We start from the raw sequence: 21,638 nt of genomic DNA, 5'->3' as shown, positions 1-21,638 counted from the left end.
GCCATGGGTTCAGCTAAACCACACTGTCAGCCCAGACTGTGTGTTTACTAAAGGCTTAGTTCCAATGGACTTAAATGATTTCAGTTTTATTCCATTACTATAAAATGTTCAGTATATTCTACTAATTTGTCGACATAGTCAAAAGTACAAAAACAGTTTCAGTTGAATGGATTTAAATCCCTCAGTTTTAGTCCTGACCACACCTTTGTATCTGTGCAGTGCATTGTGGGTATTGTTCCTGTTGTTGTAAATGTGTTGTTTTCTGTGCAGGGTTCAGTGGGTTGTGCTGTTAGTGTTCATGTGGACTGAATGTGTGTGTGTCAGTGTTTCTTGGCCTTTTTGTGTTTGTTTGTGTATTTGTGTATAGCTGCACCAGGAGTCAGAGCCACAGGAACAACTATGGATTTACTGTTCATCTGAAATTATTTTAGTCCAGTACAAATTCTTATGCTTTGCCACTCTTAAGCACTTCCTGTAATGGTAAATTATACTTCATTCATGCTACTATATAATAATTTTAGTAATTATGCAAAGCACTCTATGTAGCAGAAGTTTTTTTAATTTAAATCAACTTGAAATTGAGTAAAATGAACTGATGATATTGAGTTATAGATTATACAAACCAACTGACATTGGAACAAATTTTAAGTTAAATTAACTTGGCATTTAATGTGTTGTACTTAAAATAGTAATTCCATTCAAATCAAGCATTTAAGTTTAATACACAAGTTTTCATTACTTCAATTTTTTTTTAAGGCAATGGGTTTAGAGTTACATTACTTAAAAATTTCGATGTAATCAGTTTCAACGATTTTTTTTTAGTTAAATTAACTTATTATTGGGGTTTACAGTTCAGCTGTCATGTATCATATGAAAATATGGTTATATTTTAATTTCTATATACATTCTATTTATATATTCTAATGTTTGAGCTGACTTTGTCAACTGATAATAACACTAACAACTTCAATTACATGCAGAAAAATGACACTATACCTAAACATTACAGAAGTAGTCTCATTTTTCATTTTTGTTTTCTAATTGTGAAAACAGTGATAAAAACTGCAGCCATCCCACCAGGTCCAGTCCTCCTCCAGCTCCTTGTCTGACCAGAACACACCCCTGTCAGCCTCTGTAACGAACCGATCAACCTGCTGTTTCTGTAGTCTGTTCCTTGACTAAAAATACTTAAGTACTGCAGCAGTCAGCTTTGTCCAGACTTAAAGACATGTCAAATATGTCCTGTTGAAAAAAGGCTGGAACAGTGTGCCACCGATGTCAGAAATACGTCTGCAAAGCCCATCTGTGTGCATACTGGCTTATAGTGACTACATGGAGAGAGAGAGAGGAGAGAGAGAGAGAGAGAGAGAGGAGAGAGAGGAGAAGAGAGAGAGAGAGAGAGAGAGAGAGAGAGAGAGAGAGAGAGAGAGAGAGAGAGAGAGGAGAGAGAGAGAGAGAGAGAGAGAGAGAGAGAGAGATAGAGAGAGAGAGAGAGAGAGAGAGAGAGAGAGAGAGAGAGAGAGAGAGAGAACTGGGTTTGTGTCTATATTTCCTCATTACTGCCATAAGATGGAGCCAGAGATACAGTTTCCATCTCAGTCTGTTGCCACATTGTAGCACAACTAATTTTTTTCAGTATTTTTTCCACTATACAGTTCATGTAGTTTACAGTAGAATGCACTGGAACAGACACATGTTGCATTAGATCTCAATATGACTGCATGTTGTAATTGATCATTTTAATGTTTAAGTAACTTTGCTGATTATTTTCACTTTTTTAGTTTTTTTTTGTTAGGTTTGTGAATGTGGCTACACTGTAAAAGAAACAAAAACAAAAACAAAAAAAAAACAAAAAAAACAAAAACAAAAAAAAAACCCCAGTATTATTCCAGCAGCAGGGATGCTCAGAAAATATTGTAAAATAACAGAAAATAACCATCTCATAAAAATACGGTAATTTTCCATAATTAAAATACAGTTATTTGTCCTAACTTTACATGAGATTTTACATATTTTTTTTTTGACTTTTTAATGTTTAATAAAGAATATTTACGTGTATTAAAACTATCAAATTACCTATAAATATATATATAAATAATTTTCAATGAGACTCAGTTGTCCAATCCACTGATAAAAACTGTATTTGGACAGTTTATCAGTGCTTATACATGTTATACATTCACAAAAATACATTTATTCAACATTTGTGTTGTGAAACCTCCGGTAATTACACAAGATATTTGTCAATTAACAAACAAGTCTGGTTAAACTGACAGAACAAATACTTCTGTTACCGTTAATTGTCAGTAATTTTATCTTGTTTCATTATTATTATTATTATTATTATTATTATTATTATTATTATTATTATTTACAGTATTAAACTTTAAATTAACAGTTTAATCTCATGAATGCAAAATAAATATTTGTGAAATTATGATACATTTGCAATGTATTTCAACTGTATTTTTCTGTGAAAAAGAAAAAAATTCTTTTAAAAAATTGAAATTTTATGGTTATTCACAGTTACAGTTTTTTCATGTTGTTTTACATTTGACATGTAAAATCACAGTCTATATTTGTCATTTCATTGATATTTTCCTGTATCTTAAAAATACAGGAAAAATCTGTAAAATAAACAGTGAAAATTCTGTTAAATTACAGATTTTTTTTTTACAGTGTATGTAAGGACTGTTCTGAATCACTGTCTACTGTTTACTGAATCATTACAGGCTACAGAAGGACCATTTTGGCCACAGACACTTTCCATTCACATACTATCAATGTCCCTGTTCTTTCAAAACATGGACTGCTCTGAAAACACTTTAAGTAAAAATGACATTTAAGTGGCACCAAAAATAAGTACAGCACTTGTAACACTGACCTGTTTTTTGTGTCCAGAGTATCATATCTTCTGCAACAGAGTATTTCATCCATATTAACAACCACTTATGGTGTTATGAAACTGTCACATGCATGTTTCAGAAATGTTCTTTTCAAACCATCTCCTACGCTCCTGGTGGGTACATGAGGCCTCATGGAGTGTGTGGCACATTCCCTCAGGTGTGTTGACACTGGGTTGCTTAACGGTGACATCTGGTGGACTTACACATTCATTGCAGGCTGCCTGAGAGGAGTGTGGGGCTTCAGTGGACAGACTGGACACCAAATGTTCTACTGTCTGCAGAAAACTGCTCCCCCTTTGAAGTGGACAGTAATGCTGTTTGTTTTTTTGTCTGTTTAATATTAAAGAATGTACAAACTGTGAGGGATATAAAACTTTCAAATGTTAACAGCACACAAAATATAAAACAACTAGAAGCACTTGGAGAGCGCAGACCTCCGCCAAGGCTGATCAGTGCCCCCCCCCCCCCCCCCCCCCCCCCCCCCCCCGTGGGGCCCCCCCACGCCAAGGAGGTTATGTTTTTGCCAGGGTTTGTTTGTTTGTTTGTTTGTCTGTCCGTTAGTGTGCAACATAACTCAAAAAGTTATGGACAGATTTTGATGAAATTTTCAGGGTTTGTTGGAAATGGGCCCCCCCGTGGGCCCCCCCACCCCCGATCACCACCAAAATTTAATCATTTCTTCCTTATCCCATTTCCAACAAACCCTGAAAATTTCATCCAAATCTGTCCATAACTTTTTGAGTTATGTTGCACACTAACGGACAGACAAACAGACAGACAAACAGACAGACAAACAAACAAACAAACAAACAAACCCTGGCAAAAACATAACCTCCTTGGCAGAGGTAATAAAAACACATACTGCTGAAAACTACATCACCCACATCTGGGGATGCAGTTTTCAGCTGGGAGCAGAATTCAGCACAACACTAAAAGATGAACTAAAGTGTTCACTGAATGAAAAACAGGTGGATGTATTCCAACTGATTTGAATGTAACTAAAACTAGTGTTCAGAGAACGCAAACCTCCACCAAGCACCTGAACAGTGTGCATGTGTGGGCCGACTGTTTCTGTTTAAATTCAACAGTTTCCAGGTTGTTCCATACAGCAGAAACAGTTGAAGCTTGGTCCCAGTCATGTGTCTGTCCAATTAGATTCAATTCACATCAGTATTAGTTGAGTTCTAATTTTAAATGTGTGGGAAATGGGATTTTCAGTGTTCAGTGTAAATGTCCACAGAGTCCACATTCCACAGTGGATGTGGACAATTTAGTTCCACATACAAGAGATTGTTCTAAACTACAGGTGGATCCAATTGGAGGCTAATCACAGTTGTTTTGAATTTTTATGAATTTTGGAAAATTGTTCAATGATGACAGATGGAAAACTGTAGATGTTGTGACCTTGCTGTGACCTTGAACTTTGGCCTACTGGGACCAAAATGTAATGGGTTGGTCCCAGGGCCTAGGCCTATCTGTGGGGAAGATCTGGGAAAGATGGGTGGAAGAGTTTCCCCGTAAAGTTGCTAAAAAAAACAAACAAACAAACAAACAAACAAACACACACACACACACACACACACACACACACAAAGCAAAGTGATCACAATACCTCCTGGCGGAGGTAATGACCTCAGGGACATTGGCACCAGTTTCGTTGGCACTGTGGCTGTGGTGTTGTTCATTTAGTAGTGATGTGACATTCACGAACGAATCGAATCTTTTGAACGGCTCTTTGAAATGAACGATGGGAACTGAGTCTTTGTAAAGAGCCGTTCATTTTTTCTTATTTTTTTTTTTTTTTTTTAAGGAGGGAGTGTCCGACTGCCTGTCAGTTTAGCGTCACTGGGGAGGCACTGAGCAGGAGGAGAATGTTCCAGCAGAAAAAAAAGAGTGCACTACGCATGTCTGATGGCAGGAAGTTAGCAAAAAAACAACAGTTTGAAGCGTGAGGTGAGCATACTGGAGGATAAATGATAAATGGCTTTTGTGTTTTGTGCATTTTTTCTGTATGTTTACTACATACTGTTCTTGTTCTGAGAATGTCACTCCAGTTCAGGTATTTCAGGAATTGCAGTGATTCATCACTGTTGTGTTTTGTGCAATTTTTTCCGTGTGTTTCCACACATTTATTGTTCTTGTTTTGAGGAGAATAAAATGTTACTTCATAAGAAAATGTTTTATTTTCTTCTTCATTTTTATTCTACAGACTAGTCCACAGAATGTACCGTCATGTTTTTGGTCCAGTTCCATCATTTGTCTAATGTCACCTCTCATGTCATGGATTTAACCCACACATTTGAACTAACGATTCTTTTTTACGGTAAGATAATATTTACTGCCGTGCCAATTAAACACCTTTAAAATGTAACATCAATCATCACATGTAGCCTATTTAGTCATGAAAACATTGGTGTTTCAAAAGAATGGAAAAAACATAACAGAGTCAGTCTGTTGAACGACTCTTTTCAGTGAACGACTCCTGATTGAGCGACTCCCTTCAAAGAACCAACAGTCCCACTACTATCATTTCTTCTCTCTGTGGCTGTGCTGTTGTCCATTTCTTCTCTCTGTGGCTGTGCTGTTGTCCATTTCTTCTCACCGTGGCTGTGCTGTTGTCCATTTCTTCTCTCTGTGGCTGTGCTGTTGTCCATTTCTTCTCTCTGTGCTGTTGTCCATTTCTTCTCTCTGTGGCTGTGCTGTTGTCCATTTCTTCTCACCGTGGCTGTGCTGTTGTCCATTTCTTCTCACCGTGGCTGTGCTGTTGTCCATTTCTTCTCACCGTGGCTGTGCTGTTGTCCATTTCTTCTCACCGTGGCTGTGCTGTTGTCCATTTCTTCTCTCTGTGCTGTTGTCCATTTCTTCTCTCTGTGCTGTTGTCCATTTCTTCTCACCGTGGCTGTGCTGTTGTCCATTTCTTCTCTCTGTGGCTGTGCTGTTGTCCATTTCTTCTCTCTGTGCTGTTGTCCATTTCTTCTCTCTGTGGCTGTGCTGTTGTCCATTTCTTCTCACTGTGGCTGTGCTGTTGTCCATTTCTTCTCTCTGTGCTGTTGTCCATTTCTTCTCTCTGTGGCTGTGCTGTTGTCCATTTCTTCTCTCTGTGGCTGTGCTGTTGTCCATTTCTTCTCACCGTGGCTGTGCTGTTGTCCATTTCTTCTCTCTGTGGCTGTGCTGTTGTCCATCTGGTGTCTGCACTCACCTGGGTGTGGAAGTGGCCTGGGTCATGGCAGCAGTGTGAGCCAGGGGACAAACTTTCTGTTGACCGTCACCGTTGTGGTCTTTTGTCCTCATCATAAATAAGATCTGCACTGGCTATGAGGATATCCATGCACGGCACTGAACATACAGCATCTGAAGGAAGCGCTTGTTTTCTGTGCTTGTGATACAGACGGATAAATAAACCTCATAAAACGTATGCAGTGGTGAGTCTGACACATCTGCAGCACAAACCCCCATGTTTTAGCTGCGGCGTTTGGATTATCTTTAAGTTTCTACCAGCATTCCACATGATCGGTGTGTGTAGGAGGACAGTGATGAGGTACTTTCTGTGAAAATCGAATCACAGAAAAATAAAGAAAAACACGCACAGTCGACCTGTACATTAGACAATAATAATAAAACTTCAGTCACTGTTATCCAAATGCTTGTAAAAAATTTATTGTGTTGTTTAATTCAGGGAAAAACATGTAGCCTTGGTGTTGGTAACTACACTATTACACTATTAAAGGATTATACATGCATGAGCATTTATTCAGTATCAGTATTTATTTATTCAGCAGCAGAAAAAGCAGAAACCAAAGCACGAGAAGTGGTTTTGTTTCCGTCATGTTTTCCCACTGATGCCATTACTGAGTCTCGATGTTGCTCCCGTTTCTGTGAAGGAAGAGAGAGTAAAAGATAGTAAAGATGGGTCAAAATGCTGGATGACTGATGAAAACAGAATGTGAACACAAAGACAAAATATATGTATTGTGTTTTTCTTCATGTCTATGTTTTATTTTCATGGCTTTATAAAGCCTGTGTTTTCCCTAGGATTTTAAGGTCAGGGAGTAAACATTTTCATTTTGTTTTTTTGTTGTGTCAGATCTTATTGTATTTTATAAATGTCTGTTCATTTTATAGTTTATTTTTTTGTTAATTTTGTTGAATATTTTGTTTATTTTTATTCTTTTAGTTAATTGTTTTGCTCCTTTTTGTTCATTTTTTTTGCTTAATTTGTTGCTTTAATTTAATTACCTCTGCCAAGAAGGTTCTGTTTTTGCTGGCATTGGTTTGTGTGTGTGTGTCTGTCTGTCCATGTGCAAGATAACTGAAAAAGTTATGGATGGATTTGGATGGAAATTTCAGGAAATGTTGATACTGGCACAAGGAACAAATGATTAAATTTTGGTGGTGATCGGGGTGGGGGTGGGGGTGGGCGGCATTGATCTGCCTTGGTGGAGGTCTGCGCTCTCTGAGTGCTTTTCTAGTTGTTTGTTGCTTTGTTTATTTGCGTTTCTTTAATTCATTTTTTGTTCATTTTTGATCATCTTGATAATTTAATGCTCTTTTATTCATTCACTTAAAATAAATAAAGTATTAACTTTTCTTGATTTTTCTTGATTTTCAGTCCAACAGTCTTTGAGAACTTCCAGTCAGGTTTTAGGGAACATCATAGAACACAAACGGCACTGGTCAAAGTTACCAGTGACCTTCTCACTGCTTCAGATAAGGGTCTGGTTTCTAGACTGGTTTTATTTGACCTTAGTGCGGCTTTTGACACTGTTGACCATCACATCCTTCTGCAACGATTGGTATTAAAGTATCGCATTAATGCGGTTCAAATCCTAGACAACGGATTGTTTTCATTCTGTTAATGCTCATAATGAGTCCTCTCAGTGCACTACAGTTAGTTATGGAGTTCCTCAAGGCTCGGTTCTTGGACTAACACTGTTTATCCTATGCATGCTTCCTTTAGGTAACTCCTTCCTACTCTGTGGGTGTAGAGGTCTGAAGCTGAAGGAGCTGCTCAGAGCCTCCATGTTCTGATGCAGTGGGTACTCCTCCTCACTTCTGGAACCCTTCATGTCCAGGCTCCTCCCGATCTGACAGTTTTTAGTTCCATACACTCCATCTACAGCACTACGCTGTCAACATGCAGGTGCACTGCTGGTCCCTGGAATCTCCAGAAGTAGGACAGGGGCCAGAACCTTCAGCTATCAAGCTCCTCTCTGGTGGAACCACCTCCTGCTTCGGTCCAAGAGGCAGACACCATCCGTATGTTTAAGAGTAGGTTCACAATGTTCCTGTTTTTAGAGTTAGAGCTCAGGCTGCTCTTAGTTCTGCTGCTGTAGGTTTAGACGACCGCATCATCAAACACTGAGCTCCTCTCTGCTCCTCTTCCTCTCTGACCTCCTCTATTTACACCTCAGCAAATGGCATGTTACTCACTCTCCTGTGTGGCATTTTCAGACATGTCTTTTTCATATTTTTACCATTTTTTAGCCTATTCAAACAATCCTATAATCGAATTGAATCAAACAAAATAATCGCTAACTTAGTTGATTATAAAAATAATCGATAGCTGCAGCTCTAGTTTTCAAGTGTTGACAGATTTGGACATGACCAGCTGTTGGAGAATTCCTTTTAACGTGTTAAAGTGAACTTTAAAGTCACCTCAAGTGGAAATGTCCCATTATGTGACTGTGACTCAGAAAGTGGTCTAAAGCAGTGGTCCCCAACCCCCGGTCCGTGAATCATTTGGTACCGTGCAGCAAAGAAAAAAAATTTGTGGTTAATATTAGAGCAATTTTTTCCATTAGTCTTGCGGAGATTTTATTTTGAAAAGTGACCGTTTCTGCCCTCGCCTCACAACCGCTCATGAATCAGCAGAAACACAAGCTAAAGAAATGAGCCAAAAACTAAATTCACTGAAGAACTTTTTCGGGAAGAAACGAGGAAATGCTGAGGCTGCAGAAGGGTCACACACTGTCTGCAAACAGAAGCTGCATTTAGAAGGAAATATCAGGATTCCCGCCTCAGTTCCTGGTTCATTGCAACAGGTGACACACAAGCTCCTCCAAACTGCTGCAGCACATCCACCCATGTTTGAGACAACTGCAAACCTCTGTGCATTCTGGATTCAAGTCAAAGCAGAATATGCAGACATCACCACAAAAGCCCTGAAAGTCCTTCTTCTGTTTCCACCCTCATATCTTTGTGTGTCTGGGTTTTCTGCGATGACAGTTCCATAATAATAGCCTGGATCTACAGAACACGGATGGACTGTGTGTCTCCATCAGCCCCAGATGGGACCGTCTAGCTGCAGGGAAACCAGTCCAGGGTTCCACTGGTTCTGCATTAGGGTGAGCTGATATTCTACGGCAGAATCAGTGGAATTGTCTGATCTACAGTGTAAGTGTTTCAGATCACATGCTCTGAACTGACAAAGGTTTTTGTTATTGGAACCCCTGCACCTCTACCTGGTCCAAGGAAAATTTTCATGCATGAAACTGGTCTGCAGTATAAAAAGGTTGGGAACCACTGGTCTAAAGGTTTCTGAGGTTTCCTGTTGTTCCATACTGTTCAGATAAAAATCACAAAACGTAAGAAAAGAAAATACTAAGAAAAGCCTCCTCAGACTTCCCTCAGGTCTTGCAGGACTTGTGTGCACTGTCGCAGGTGTGTGACCGACCTTGTGGGACGTCGGTCCTCATCAGACGGGGTATCCGTAGTTCCTGTCGCAGCGTGGGTAGCAGTGTGGGTTCAGCCAGTGCTCCAGGTTGGTCTCCTGGGCCCTCTGATCCAGAGCCTGCATGTGCAGCAGGTGCTCCTGACAACAGACAACATCAAGTGGAGGTTAAAAATAAAGTCTAAAAAAAAGACAATAACAACAGCTTGAGATTCCATTTTGCTGAACCCATATGTGAAAAACTGAAACCTCATCCTGGATGTTCAGGGAACTACAGTTTAATAACAGAGAAATGACAGAGTATGAAAACAGAAGAACCCATCTGAACCAGTTTTTTACCTGGAAAATGGAAACAACAAGATTCATTCACCACTGGATTTCTTCAGTTATAATAGAACAGAGCAGGGACTAACCTGACTCCACTAATTAGATGTAAGTGTTGATCAATAAAGGTATCCAACTACATTTACAAAGTCTTCTCTAATGATTTGAAGGACTTTGAGGAACTTCTACATACTCTCTTGTGAGCAGCGACTATTAGATTTCTTATTTCTACTCAAGTTAGAAATGATGTCTGTCCATTTGGGGAAAGGATTACCCAAGTGCAATACAGGTACTGAACACACTGCAAAAACAATACCTCAAATAAAGATATATATTTAACACATATCCTTAGTGTCCAACCAGGGTCAAAGTGCAATATATATTTATCTCTACTGTTTCTTGGTTGGTGACATGCTTGTTTTTATTCTGTATATACATATTTACACTTTTCTTTTCTTTCTTCTTTTAAACTGTTTTGCACTACGCACCACTGGAGAGTTGTCTCTTTTATTTCGTTGTGCATATGTATAATGACAATAAAGACATTCTATTCTATTCTATTCTATTCTATTCTATTCTATTCTATTCTATTCTATTCTATTCTATTCTGTTCTGTTCTATTCTATTCTATTCTATTCTATTCTATTCTATTCTATTCTATTTTCTATTTTCCATGGCCTACTCCTCCTTTCTAAATTGATTTTTGTTCCTGCTCTACTTTCTATTGCTCTGCAGATTCCAAAACATTACAATTCAACATGTATTAATCAGAGTAGTTGTAGAAAACAGAGAAATAGGAAAATATTAAAAAAAAAAAAATAAATAATACATCACACTTATATAGCACTTTTTTGGACACTCAAAGACGCTTCACAACTTAGATGATTTAAATTTCAGTTTCAGTATGGTGAGTAAATAATATTTGATATCCACGTCAAAAGGCCACATTTATAGGCTGCATTTAATCACATGTCACATTTTCTAATCTTTTCTGAACCGATAGCTGTGAGCAGATCTACCGACACTGTCAAGTCTATGTATGAACTGGCAACAACTGCATTTTCTCATTCTGAACGTTGATTAGTGAAGGAATGTTAAGAATATTTGGAATCATGTGACTTTGTTTTGAATCCACAAGTTTCTACTCCGGTTAATATCATGTTGAAAGTTGTAGGAGTTTAACCCTTTCATGCATGAATTATGAGAACCTTAGTCAGTATTTTTTCCTGATAGTTTTTACTCTTCTTTAGGCATAAAAAAAAAAAAAAAATGCGATTGAAATTTTTTTTAATGAACTTATTTTTCATGGAGTTACAAAATGTCCGCTCAGCTGGACACCATGTGTTTGATTTTTGAAGCAAAGAAACATGTATTTAAAACACATCATCAGAAAGTGTTACAACACGACACACTGGGGTGGACCCAAATGCTCAAGACACATGAGGTTGAGAGAGTAAAGGATTTTAATTAAACAAAGAATCCAAAAAAAAAAAAACAAAAACAGGAGAACAAAAGGAGGGAGCTCAATATGCTCAATATAAACTAAAAAGCCTGGAGAACAAAACACATGGAGCTAGGCATGGCCGTTGATCAGGGGTGTTAACCTACACAGCTGTGGGGGGGCCCAAGGGAGAGGGGGGCCCATGGGAAGTTAAGATTTTTTTTAAACTAGTTTTTTTCCTGTTGTTCAACTAAATAACATGATAAATATCGACCTATATGCAAGCTTCATGCATTAGATTTTATAAACTGGTATATTCACTGGTCACAACAATTATTGTTTCAGTTTTTGAGCTGATTTAGGATCATTTTGGTGCTGAATCCAAAAATCACATTAATTTTGCTCAGTCAGGTCAACTTTCTGAACTCTGCTACATATTGGCTTTTTAACATTTTTGCTTACATTTATGGGCATTTTCACATCATATTATACAAAATTCTTTCATATTTCTTGCAATAAACAAGTTCTGAAGATTTTACTTTTGCCAATTTATGATTAATGTTTTTTTTAATATTACAGGTGAATGAAATGGCTTCGACTAGAAGACGTATTCTGCTCCATCTGCGGTGAATACACCATTGTACCTAACAGGAATCCTGTTAGAAAATGATTTTTTTTCTCTTAAAACCTATTTTTGGTGAGAACTATATAAAAAATCGACTGATAAAGTCACAAAAATGTAATCAATTTTGTGAGAAGATCCAATTTTTCAAAATCAAATTGGCAAAAAAACCTGACCTGATTGAGAAAAACAGATGTCATTTTTGGATTTAGCGGTGCAAAAGGGTCCGAATTCAGTTGAAAAAACCAAGACAACTTGCAAAAAACATGTTTTTGTAATCCAGTGTTATTGTATTCCAAAAAAGTACAGACTGCTGTCACTGCTCTGTGAACACTCCTGGAGAAAAGCGCAAAATGGTTCAGTCCACAGGAGTTCGACAAACACACCTTGCTTGTTCGCCTGTTCTCTCCATTGAAAACACATTGGTAAGAGCATTGGACTTTAAATCATCATCAGGGATTTTTCCAGCAAGAAGACCCGTCAGTGGCATTTTCTCTCCAGTAAACTGGAATGTATAGAATTGTGCTATTTTTATTTTTGGAATACTTGTTCAAATCTGTTTGTTTTTGCCTTTTGTGTATCTTTACAGGAAAATGACTATTGAGTCATGTTTTGTTTGGTTACCTTTTATGACATATTATTATAGGCTACTGAAAAATGTGGCCCATTCTTGTTCACTCAGTAAATCTAATGGATAAATACAGTCTGTGTGCTTGTGTTTTCTTATACAGTAGCTTAACTCTTTCCCTCCAGAGCATTTTCCAGTGAGTTAGTAGCCAGCGCCAGCCTTTTTGGTCATTTTCACCAATCTTTGGAGGCTCACTGAAATGTTGTGTTAGGAGTATGTGAACACTGATACATCAAATGAAAGAACAGAACTTCAACTTTTAAACACAAGAAACGATTTTATTGTATCTTCATTCATTCGTGAGATAAACATTTGAATATTGGTCATTTTCAGGAAAAAAATGAATTTTGAGCAAAAACTGAGAAAGTTACATTTTTTTCCCCAAAGATATTGATTTTCAAGATAAAACTGATTTCCTATTTACATTTCTGACTCTTTCTCATTTACCAACAGTAACACTGTCTTCAAAATCACAAAATAAAATAATAACAATAATAATAACAAACAGCTCTAAGATATCCCAACATTCTAGAAAATGTCAAGGAAATCCACACCAAACTTTAGACCAAACATCTTCTAAAGCGCCAGGTTCCTTCTAAACTTTACACATTTACATACATCAGTTATAAGTCTAACACATATTAGTTTAGCTTTTTGATATAAACACTGCAATATTCCTCAGCCCATCAGGACTTTTTGTGTATGGGCCCAGAATTTGGTGCTACGGCCCTGGAGCTGGGATCAGTATTCAAGAACAAGCTGGTCTTCACAGGGGCAACAAAAACGACGCACTGACAACAGACGAAGGCAGAGGAGAACGTAGAGGGAAGGCAGGATCACATTCAGGTGTGGGTAACTCCAGGAGGAACAGCAGGTGAAGGTAACGAGGGGGTTAGGGAGGACAACAACAACCGACAGAGAGCAGACAAAAACAGGAATGACCACCCACCACCAAAATAAAACTGGAAGAGACAAAACCAAAACCCTAAACTCAATTAACACAAACACTGACCATGACAGAAAGTGAAAACTGTGTGACAACTATAAAATAAAAATTTTAATCCAGCTAATCTGATGTTTTCTCTAATTTTAACATACTCTAATACTAGTTATTACTGACTGAATGGAGATAAAATGCACACACAAAAAACTTTTGTTAAAAAAACCTGTTAATTACAGTCTAATGACACCTGGCAGCTGATTGGCACTAAAGCATGTCACTGCAGATCAGGTTTACCAAGAACAACAAAGTGACAGTAATGGTCTGAATGTCAGTGTATGGGATGATGCATGAGTGTCCACTGTGTTTGGTTTCATTTCATTTATTCAGATCTCCATTAGCAACGGAATCATCAGTTACTCTTCTTCCTGTGGTCTCCTGTACATTACATTACAATTTTAATTATTGTCATTAACCCTTTCATGTATACTGGTCACTACAGTGGACAGCTATGCTACAGCTGTTCTCTTATATATGCATGGATTTTGTTTGTTTGTTTGTTTTTGCACATATCTTTATTAAGGTTTTAAGACACTACATATCTTTTCTGACATGAATTGGTAACATTGTGTAGATCTCCCCTGAGCATACTCTCCCCCCCAGAACTACAAGCCCCCCCCCCCCCCCCAGTTTTCACACAATTTATCTGTAAATACATGTTTCTTCGTTTCAAAAATTAAATGTAAGGTGTCCAGCTGAATGGACATTTTTGCAACTTCATGTAAAATAGTTCGTAAGATCATTTTTATTATTATTACCTCCGCCAAGGAGGTTATGTTTTTGCCAGGGTTTGTTGTTTGTCTTTGTCTGTCCGTTAGTGTGCAACATAACTCAAAAAGTTATGGACAGATTTGGATGAAATTTTCAGGGTTTGTTGGAAATGGGATAAGGAAGAAATGATTAAATTTTGGTGGTGATCGGGGGTGGGGGGCCCACGGGGGGCCCATTTCCAACAAACCCTGAAAATTTCATCAAAATCTGTCCATAACTTTTTGAGTTATGTTGCACACTAACGACAGACAACAGACAGACAAACAAACAAACAAACAAACCCTGGCAAAAACATAACCTCCTTGGCGTGGGGGGGGGGCACTGATCAGCCTTGGTGGAGGTCTGCGCTCTCCGAGTGCTTCTAGTTACTATTAGTAGTAGTATGTCTTTTTTAACTTTATTTTTTGTTTTTTATGTATTTATTTATTTATTTTTCATAAGAAATTTTCAATTGCATTGTTTTTTTCATGCCTAAAGAGGAATAAACACTCAGGAAAAAAATCTTGATTAAGGTTCTCATAATTCGTGCATGAAAGGGTTAATCTTACACCATTCATGCCCCCCCCCCCACACACACCACACACACACACAAATAGGACATATACAACAGCCCAATGCAATAAAAATAAATAAACAAAATAAGTACTATACATTGTACTCCTTCACCAAACAACAGCTCTCTGATTCCAATCATAAACATCTTTCAATATGATCAATCTCTTTCCATTTCATGCCTGCTGTAAACAAGAAAAGCTTTAATTCCTTTTGAAAACATTTTCTGTTATTTTCCAACAACACAAACCCTGGTGTCCATTCCATGGCCTGATTAAAAACAGTTCTCTGTAACTGGTTTGTTGTGTCTAAAGGTGGAGCACACTGTGGTTCACTGGTTTGTCTGGTACAGTAATTATGTTGATCAGTAAAAAAATGACAGTTTTCTGTGAATAATTTCTGGAGTTTGTGTTGCAATAATTTTACGAATAAATGATAATAAAAATATTTCAATCTAGATTTTACAGTTAATCATGCCAAACTGTTGTGCACTGTGGTTCTGTTACACTGGTCTACAAGGAAAATGCTTCCAGAATAAAAGTCATGAAATTTTACCACATGAGAGTCACTGATAAAGAAAAATCAAGTCAAAAATGCTGGTTGGCTGAACTTTCTAAGATACAGCCTTGGGTCAAAATGTGAAATTCAAGAATTAACGAGAGAATGGGTTACTCAAAGGAATATTTGTCTCAGAGCTACAAGATCTACTTCAAAACACTGTCTGCACATTAGAATACATTCACTTTACAGGTTCTATTTAGTGGAAGATTATAAAACTATTATAGAAATGTACAAAACCAATATATATGTGGAATAACGCTTAATCATATACCTTGAAAACATCAGCAAACCGGCACTTTTGTCATTTATTTTCCAATTAATCTTATTAAAATATGTAACATTTAGCACATTTAATGTCTGAAGCAAATCATTTTTTAAAAAAATTGCAGACCAGTGTTAGCTCTGTATGGACAACCCAAAACAATTCATGCCGTTTGTTGGATGATATGGAACTAAAACAACAAAACCCATGAATGTACAAGAGAACAGCTGTGGAAGAACTGTCCAGTGTGCTGACCAGTATGCACGAAAGGTCAAAGGTCATCTGTGTAGTCAATATGATCAGCAGTGTTACCGATAGTCTTACAGGAGTACTGGTGTGAGTGGACCTTACCCTCATGGGCTCATCAGGGTGTCCTGGTTTCACTGGGCGCTCCTGTCTCTTACTGCGGAGAAGCTGCTTAGCAAAGCTCTCCTTGATGATGGGGTTTGCATCTGACACAGCGACAGATAAGAAGGGAATGAAAATGAGATTAAACATCGACTGGAACGTCACATCGTAGTGTTGGACACACGGCTCTGGAAACCTGCAGCGGCACAAACTGCTTTTGGATTTAGCCATGACACTGTTGTATAAGACAAGAACCTCCTGAGAGCCAGGAAACATCAGCAAAGTACGAGGGTTTTTATTTTTATTCCCTCCGCTAAGGAGGTTCTGTTTTAGCCAGCGTTTGTCTGTCTGTCTGTCTGTCTGTCTGTCTGTCTGTGTGCAAGATAACTCAAAAAGTTATGGACGGATTTGGATGAAATTTTCAGGAAATGTTGATACTGGCACAAGGAACAAATGATTAAATTTTGGTGGTGATCGGGGTGGGGTGGGGGGGTCAATCTGCCTTGGCAGAGGTCTGCACTCTCTGAGTACTTTTCTAGTTAAATAGGTGCCTATAGTGGAAACAGCACGATGCAACAGCAAAGAAAAGAATGTTTTGGGCTGTTCTCTTTTTTTCTTATAGTGGATAATTTTTTTGGGCTGTTCTCTTTTTTTTCTTATAGTGGATAATTTTTTGGGCTGTTCTCTTTTTTTTCTTATAGTGGATAATTTTTTGGGGCTGTTCTCTTTTTTTTTTTCTTACACTGGATAATTTTTTGGGCTGTTCTCTTTTTTTTCTTATAGTGGATAATTTTTTGGGCTGTTCTCTTTTTTTTCTTATAGTGGATAATTTTTTGGGGCTGTTCTCTTTTTTTTCTTATAGTGGATAATTTTTTGGGGCTGTTCTCTTTTTTTTCTTACACTGGATAATTTTTTGGGCTGTTCTCTTTTTTTCTTATAGTGGATAATTTTTTTGGGCTGTTCCCTTTTTTTCTTATAGTGCATAATTTTTTTTTGGGCTGTTCTCTTTTCTTCTTATAGTGGATAATTTTTTGGGCTGTTCTATTTTTTTCTTATAGTGGATAATTTTTTGGGCTGTTCTCTTCTTTTTCTTATAGTGGATAATTTTTTGGGCTGTTCTCTTTTTTTCTTATAGTGGATAATTTTTTGGGCTGTTCTCTTTTTTTTTCTTATAGTGGATAATTTTTTGGGCTGTTCTCTTTTTTTTCTTATAGTGGATAATTTTTTGGGGCTGTTCTCTTTTTTTCTTATAGTGGATAATTTTTTGGGCTGTTCTCTTTTTTTTCTTATGTGATAATTTTTTGGGGCTGTTCTCTTTTTTTTCTTATAGTGGATAATTTTTTGGGCTGTTCTCTTTTTTTTCTTATAGTGGATGATTTTTTGGGGCTGTTCTCTTTTTTTTCTTATAGTGGATAATTTTTTTGGGGATGTTCTCTCTTTTTTTTTGTCTTATAAGGATAATTTCTTGGACTGTTACACCTCTGGACCACCGTACAGAATGAACTACGACAAAAAACAACATCTAAACAATAACAAAACAGAGTAGGGTGGAGGTGTGACAGATCAGTCTGAAGGCAGTGTTGAAAGTAATCTAAAAAGAATCGCCATTTATTAAAAAATGTAGTTGAGGAACCTTGTAGTGTTTCTAATCTTTTCTACTTTAAGAAAAACCGTAACTTGTTGTGGTTTTGTGTCGGTTCTGCAGTGGTTTCCTCTATCTGGACTTCCTCTGGACACTTGGGAACCTAAAGCGTCTGCTCTAAGTTCTCACTCTGCCACAGTTATTTTGTGTCCTGCTCGGAACATCACAGCTGTTTGCTCGGCGGACGGGTATTGGCTAATGATGGCAGCATTCCTCACACTGAAAGCTGTGTTCGTGGCCATGAATCAACCTTTCATGGCGATCTGTTTAACGAGTCCATGTGAGTTTATTTATTTCCCCAAAACCAGGTCCCGAGGTAGCTGCTCTGCTTCATTCTGACACACAAACACACATATACACACATCCACACTGTAAAAAAGTCTGGAATTTAACAGAATTTTCACTGTTTATTTTATAGATTTTTCCTGTATTTTTAAGAAACAGGAAAATATCAATGAAATGACAAAAATAGACTGTGATTTTACATGTCAAATGTAAAATAACATGAAAAACTGTAACTGGGAATAAGCATAAAATTTCATTTTTTTTTAAAAAGAAAAGTTTTCTTTTCACAGAAATAGTTAAATACATTTACAAATGTATCATAATTCACAAATATTTCTTTTCTATTTATGAGATTAAACTGTTAATTTAAAGTTTAATACTGTAAAAAAAATAAATAAAAAAACGAGATAAAATTACTGACATTAACCGTAACAGAAGTATTTGTTCTTCAGTTGAACCAGACTTGTTTTGTTAATTGACAAATATGTGTGGTAATTACAGGAGGTTTCACAACAAAATGTTGAATAAATGTATTTTTGTGAATGTATAACATGTATAAGCATGATAAACTGTCCAAATACAGTTTTTATCAGTGGATTGGACAACTGAGTCTGATTGAAAATTATTCATATAATATATATATATATATACTAGATATATATATATATATATTATATATATTTATAGAGTAATTTGATTGTTTTAATCATGAAAATATTCTTTACAAAACATTAAAAAGTTAAAAAAAAAAGTAAAAAAAAAAAAAAAAGAAGCAAAATCTCATGTAAAGTTAGGGCAAAAACTGTATCTTAATTAAGGAAAATTCGTATTTTATGAGATGGTTATTTTCTGTTATTTTACAGTATTTTTTCAGCACCCCTGCTGCCGGAATAGTTACTTTTTTTTTTTTTTTTTTTTTTTTTACAGTGTACACACTTATTTTTCTTATGTCCTGCATCACATGGTTTTTGGTCAACATAAAAATTGGATTTCACTAAAGATTAAGATATTCCATGTTTTGAATTTATCATATATTATTTTTTATCTATATGGATAATTTGGCTTCTGTTTCAGATATCATTAATATAATTTTATTATTGGGTAAATACATCATATCCACTGTGCAAAATGGAGAAATAACAAGCCCTCCTCTTCTGGATTTACAAACAAATTTAAAATGTTTGTCTTGTCCCTAAGAAAATTAGAAAAAAAAAAAACAAAATTGCAATGAAAATAAGCCAGACCATTGCTCACTTATTATTATTTTATGCAAAATGTCATGCAAGTTAGGGGAAAAAACTGTATTTTAATTATGGAAAATTACTGTATTTTATGAGATGCTATTTTCCGTTATTTTACAGTGTTTTTCGGCACCCCCCGCTGCCGGAAAAATAGGTTGTTTTACTGTTTTTTTTTTTTTTTTTACAGTGCCCCTGGACCATGAGCGAGGGGGCTCGTCCCTCTCTCTCTCGCTCTCTCAGACTCTCAGGCTCTGCATGCATGACAGGTAACCAAAAGCTCCATTCATGGTCGTGGCTCCCCAGGGAGTGCGGGCCCCTGTGCAGTACGTGAGCCCAGCAGGCCTCCACACTGGACCTGTCTGGGTCCACCAGAAGGAGCTGGAAAAAGCCATCCAGGTTCTGTCAACACAAGCCCAGAGCTGCTGCTGCCGCCTCGACACCCACCGCAACGTGGCAAAACAACCACACATTCTTCACATTTGAAATTAAAAAGGAATACCCTTCTGTTTTCAACACATTAATAACATCTGATTTGGTTTTGTGAAAGTAGGGATGGAACCATAAGAAAATCCATATCACGGTTATGTGACCAAATTATCACAGTTATCATTATTATTGCGGTATTATTGAAATTCTGCTCAAAATGTTCAAAAAGTACTGATATACACACTGAAAATATTTAACCAAGTTGTATTTAAAAAATAAAAAATAAATAAATAAAATAACAGTCCAGTGTCTCTTCTGTGTCAGAAAATTCCAATATTAACCCTTAGTGGTCTGAGTCTATTTTGTCTGTTTTCAGTCCTTTGATTGGCCTTTATATACTATAGAAACAAATGTTTCCTATCCCATGTTTGGGATCTGTTTTTCAGCACAACTTCTATCTATATCATCTTCTATTATTTTTTTTCACTTTAACCTACTATATCAACACAAAAGGCCAGAAAACACACAAAAGATGTAAAATCCAATTTGAAAAATGTATATAATTTATTGCATAAAAAACACAAACTGCTTAACGAACCTTTTCAAAGACTTTAAAAGTGAATTTGGTTCCAAATATTAGGTATAGAAAACCAAAATTGTAATAAATTAATACTATACTCTAATATTTGACATTAAAGCAGATCTTTACATAGGATTTTTCCCCTAAAAGTGCGGTAATCAACACGGTTATCATGATAATTTGAATTTAAACGGTTAATAAACCATCTGCAATTTTACCGCGGTTTATCGTTATACCGGTAATCGTTTCTCCCTATGTGCAAGCATAAAACATAAGAGTATGCTGAAAATAAATCTGTTCTAAAAATTGTGCAATCATCTGAAGGTGCAGTGGGAGGTAAACTGCAACTGTGAAAATTAATTGGAAAAAAATGTAATTCTATTCTTTTGATTTAGCATCTAAAAATAAATGCATGATAACAAGCTGCAGTAAAATGAGCCTAAATTGGATTATCAGATAACAGATCTCTCAGTTAAACAAAACCCTTACTTTACAGTTATCTTCTGTAAAAACTTGGATTTACTAGTTCTGGATCAAACAGACATTTTGCATTTAAATTCAAATGAATAATCCCATAATTGGGTCAGTTGTGGACAGTTTTTCCTACCTGTGTAGATGACCAGCAGGGCCAGGCACAGCAAAAACACCACCAGCTTCTTCATGTTGCTCAGCCTTCTCTGTGACTGAGGGTCCAGAGTCCACAGAGGGGAAGGAAGGGCACATCCTCCCCCTCCTCCTCCAGAACGTCACCCACAAAAGGAGAAAAATACCTGCTCAGGAACACAAAGACAAGAAATGCTCTTTAGTGATGAAAAAAAAAAAAAGTCCACACAGAAATGAATCAAATAGAATGAAATGTGTCTCCAGTGGAGAGACACACGTGGAGAAAAAAACAAACAAACATTATTAATACATATGAATGCGTTTATTCAGTTCAGTAGAGGGAGGTAGAACTGTCCACTAGATGGCAGTACAGTCTATCTATCTACTATCTCTATCTATCATCTATCTATCTATCTATCTATCATATCTATCTATCTATCTCTATCTATCTATCTATCTATCTATCTATCTATCTATCTATCTGTCTATCGATCTACACTGTTTAAAAAAAAAAAAAAAAAAAAAAGTATAAAAAAAACGGTATTATTCCGGCAGCAGGGGTGCCAAAAAAATACTGTTAAATAATGGAAAATACCCATCTCATAAAAATACGGTAATTTTCCATAATTAAAATACAGTTTTTTGCCCTAACTTTACATGAGATTTTGCTTTTTTTTTTTTTTTTTTTTGACTTTTTATGTTTAATAAAGAATATTTACATATATTAAAACAATCAAATTACATGTCTCTACATATCTCTCTAATCTATATATGTT

General features: G+C 36.6%; 1 protein-coding gene across 1 annotated transcript; it reads right to left on the bottom strand.

Annotated features, from left to right (window-relative positions):
* Window positions 1–6,546: 6,546 nt before the first annotated feature.
* Window positions 6,547–21,024, bottom strand: c1h17orf67 (chromosome 1 C17orf67 homolog). Its single transcript, XM_030143141.1, has 4 exons — window positions 20,867–21,024; window positions 16,089–16,189; window positions 9,580–9,717; window positions 6,547–6,779 (listed from the first exon to the last, which is right to left on the bottom strand). The coding sequence occupies exons 1-3, from the start codon at window positions 20,919–20,921 to the stop codon at window positions 9,601–9,603; spliced, it is 273 nt and encodes a 90-aa protein (XP_029999001.1). The 5' UTR covers window positions 20,922–21,024; the 3' UTR covers window positions 6,547–6,779; window positions 9,580–9,600.
* Window positions 21,025–21,638: the final 614 nt, after the last annotated feature.

Source organism: Sphaeramia orbicularis, chromosome 1, assembly GCF_902148855.1.
Source record: "Sphaeramia orbicularis chromosome 1, fSphaOr1.1, whole genome shotgun sequence".
In the NCBI taxonomy this organism is placed as follows: Eukaryota; Metazoa; Chordata; class Actinopteri; order Kurtiformes; family Apogonidae; genus Sphaeramia; species Sphaeramia orbicularis.
The sequence above is the reverse complement of the archived record's forward strand: the minus strand, read 5'-3'. Positions and strand labels throughout refer to the sequence as shown.

What these genes read in the sequence shown, in the direction of transcription:
- c1h17orf67 (XM_030143141.1), bottom strand. Translation starts at nt 20,921, where the DNA reads ATGAAGAAGCTGGTGGTGTTTTTGCTGTGCCTGGCCCTGCTGGTCATC. An exon ending in CCTGCTGGTCATCTACACAG is followed by an intron (nt 16,190 to 20,866) that starts GTAGGAAAAACT and finishes TCGCTGTGTCAG; the next exon opens with ATGCAAACCCCATCATCAAG. An exon ending in ACCCTGATGAGCCCATGAGG is followed by an intron (nt 9,718 to 16,088) that starts GTAAGGTCCACT and finishes GTCTGTTGTCAG; the next exon opens with GAGCACCTGCTGCACATGCA.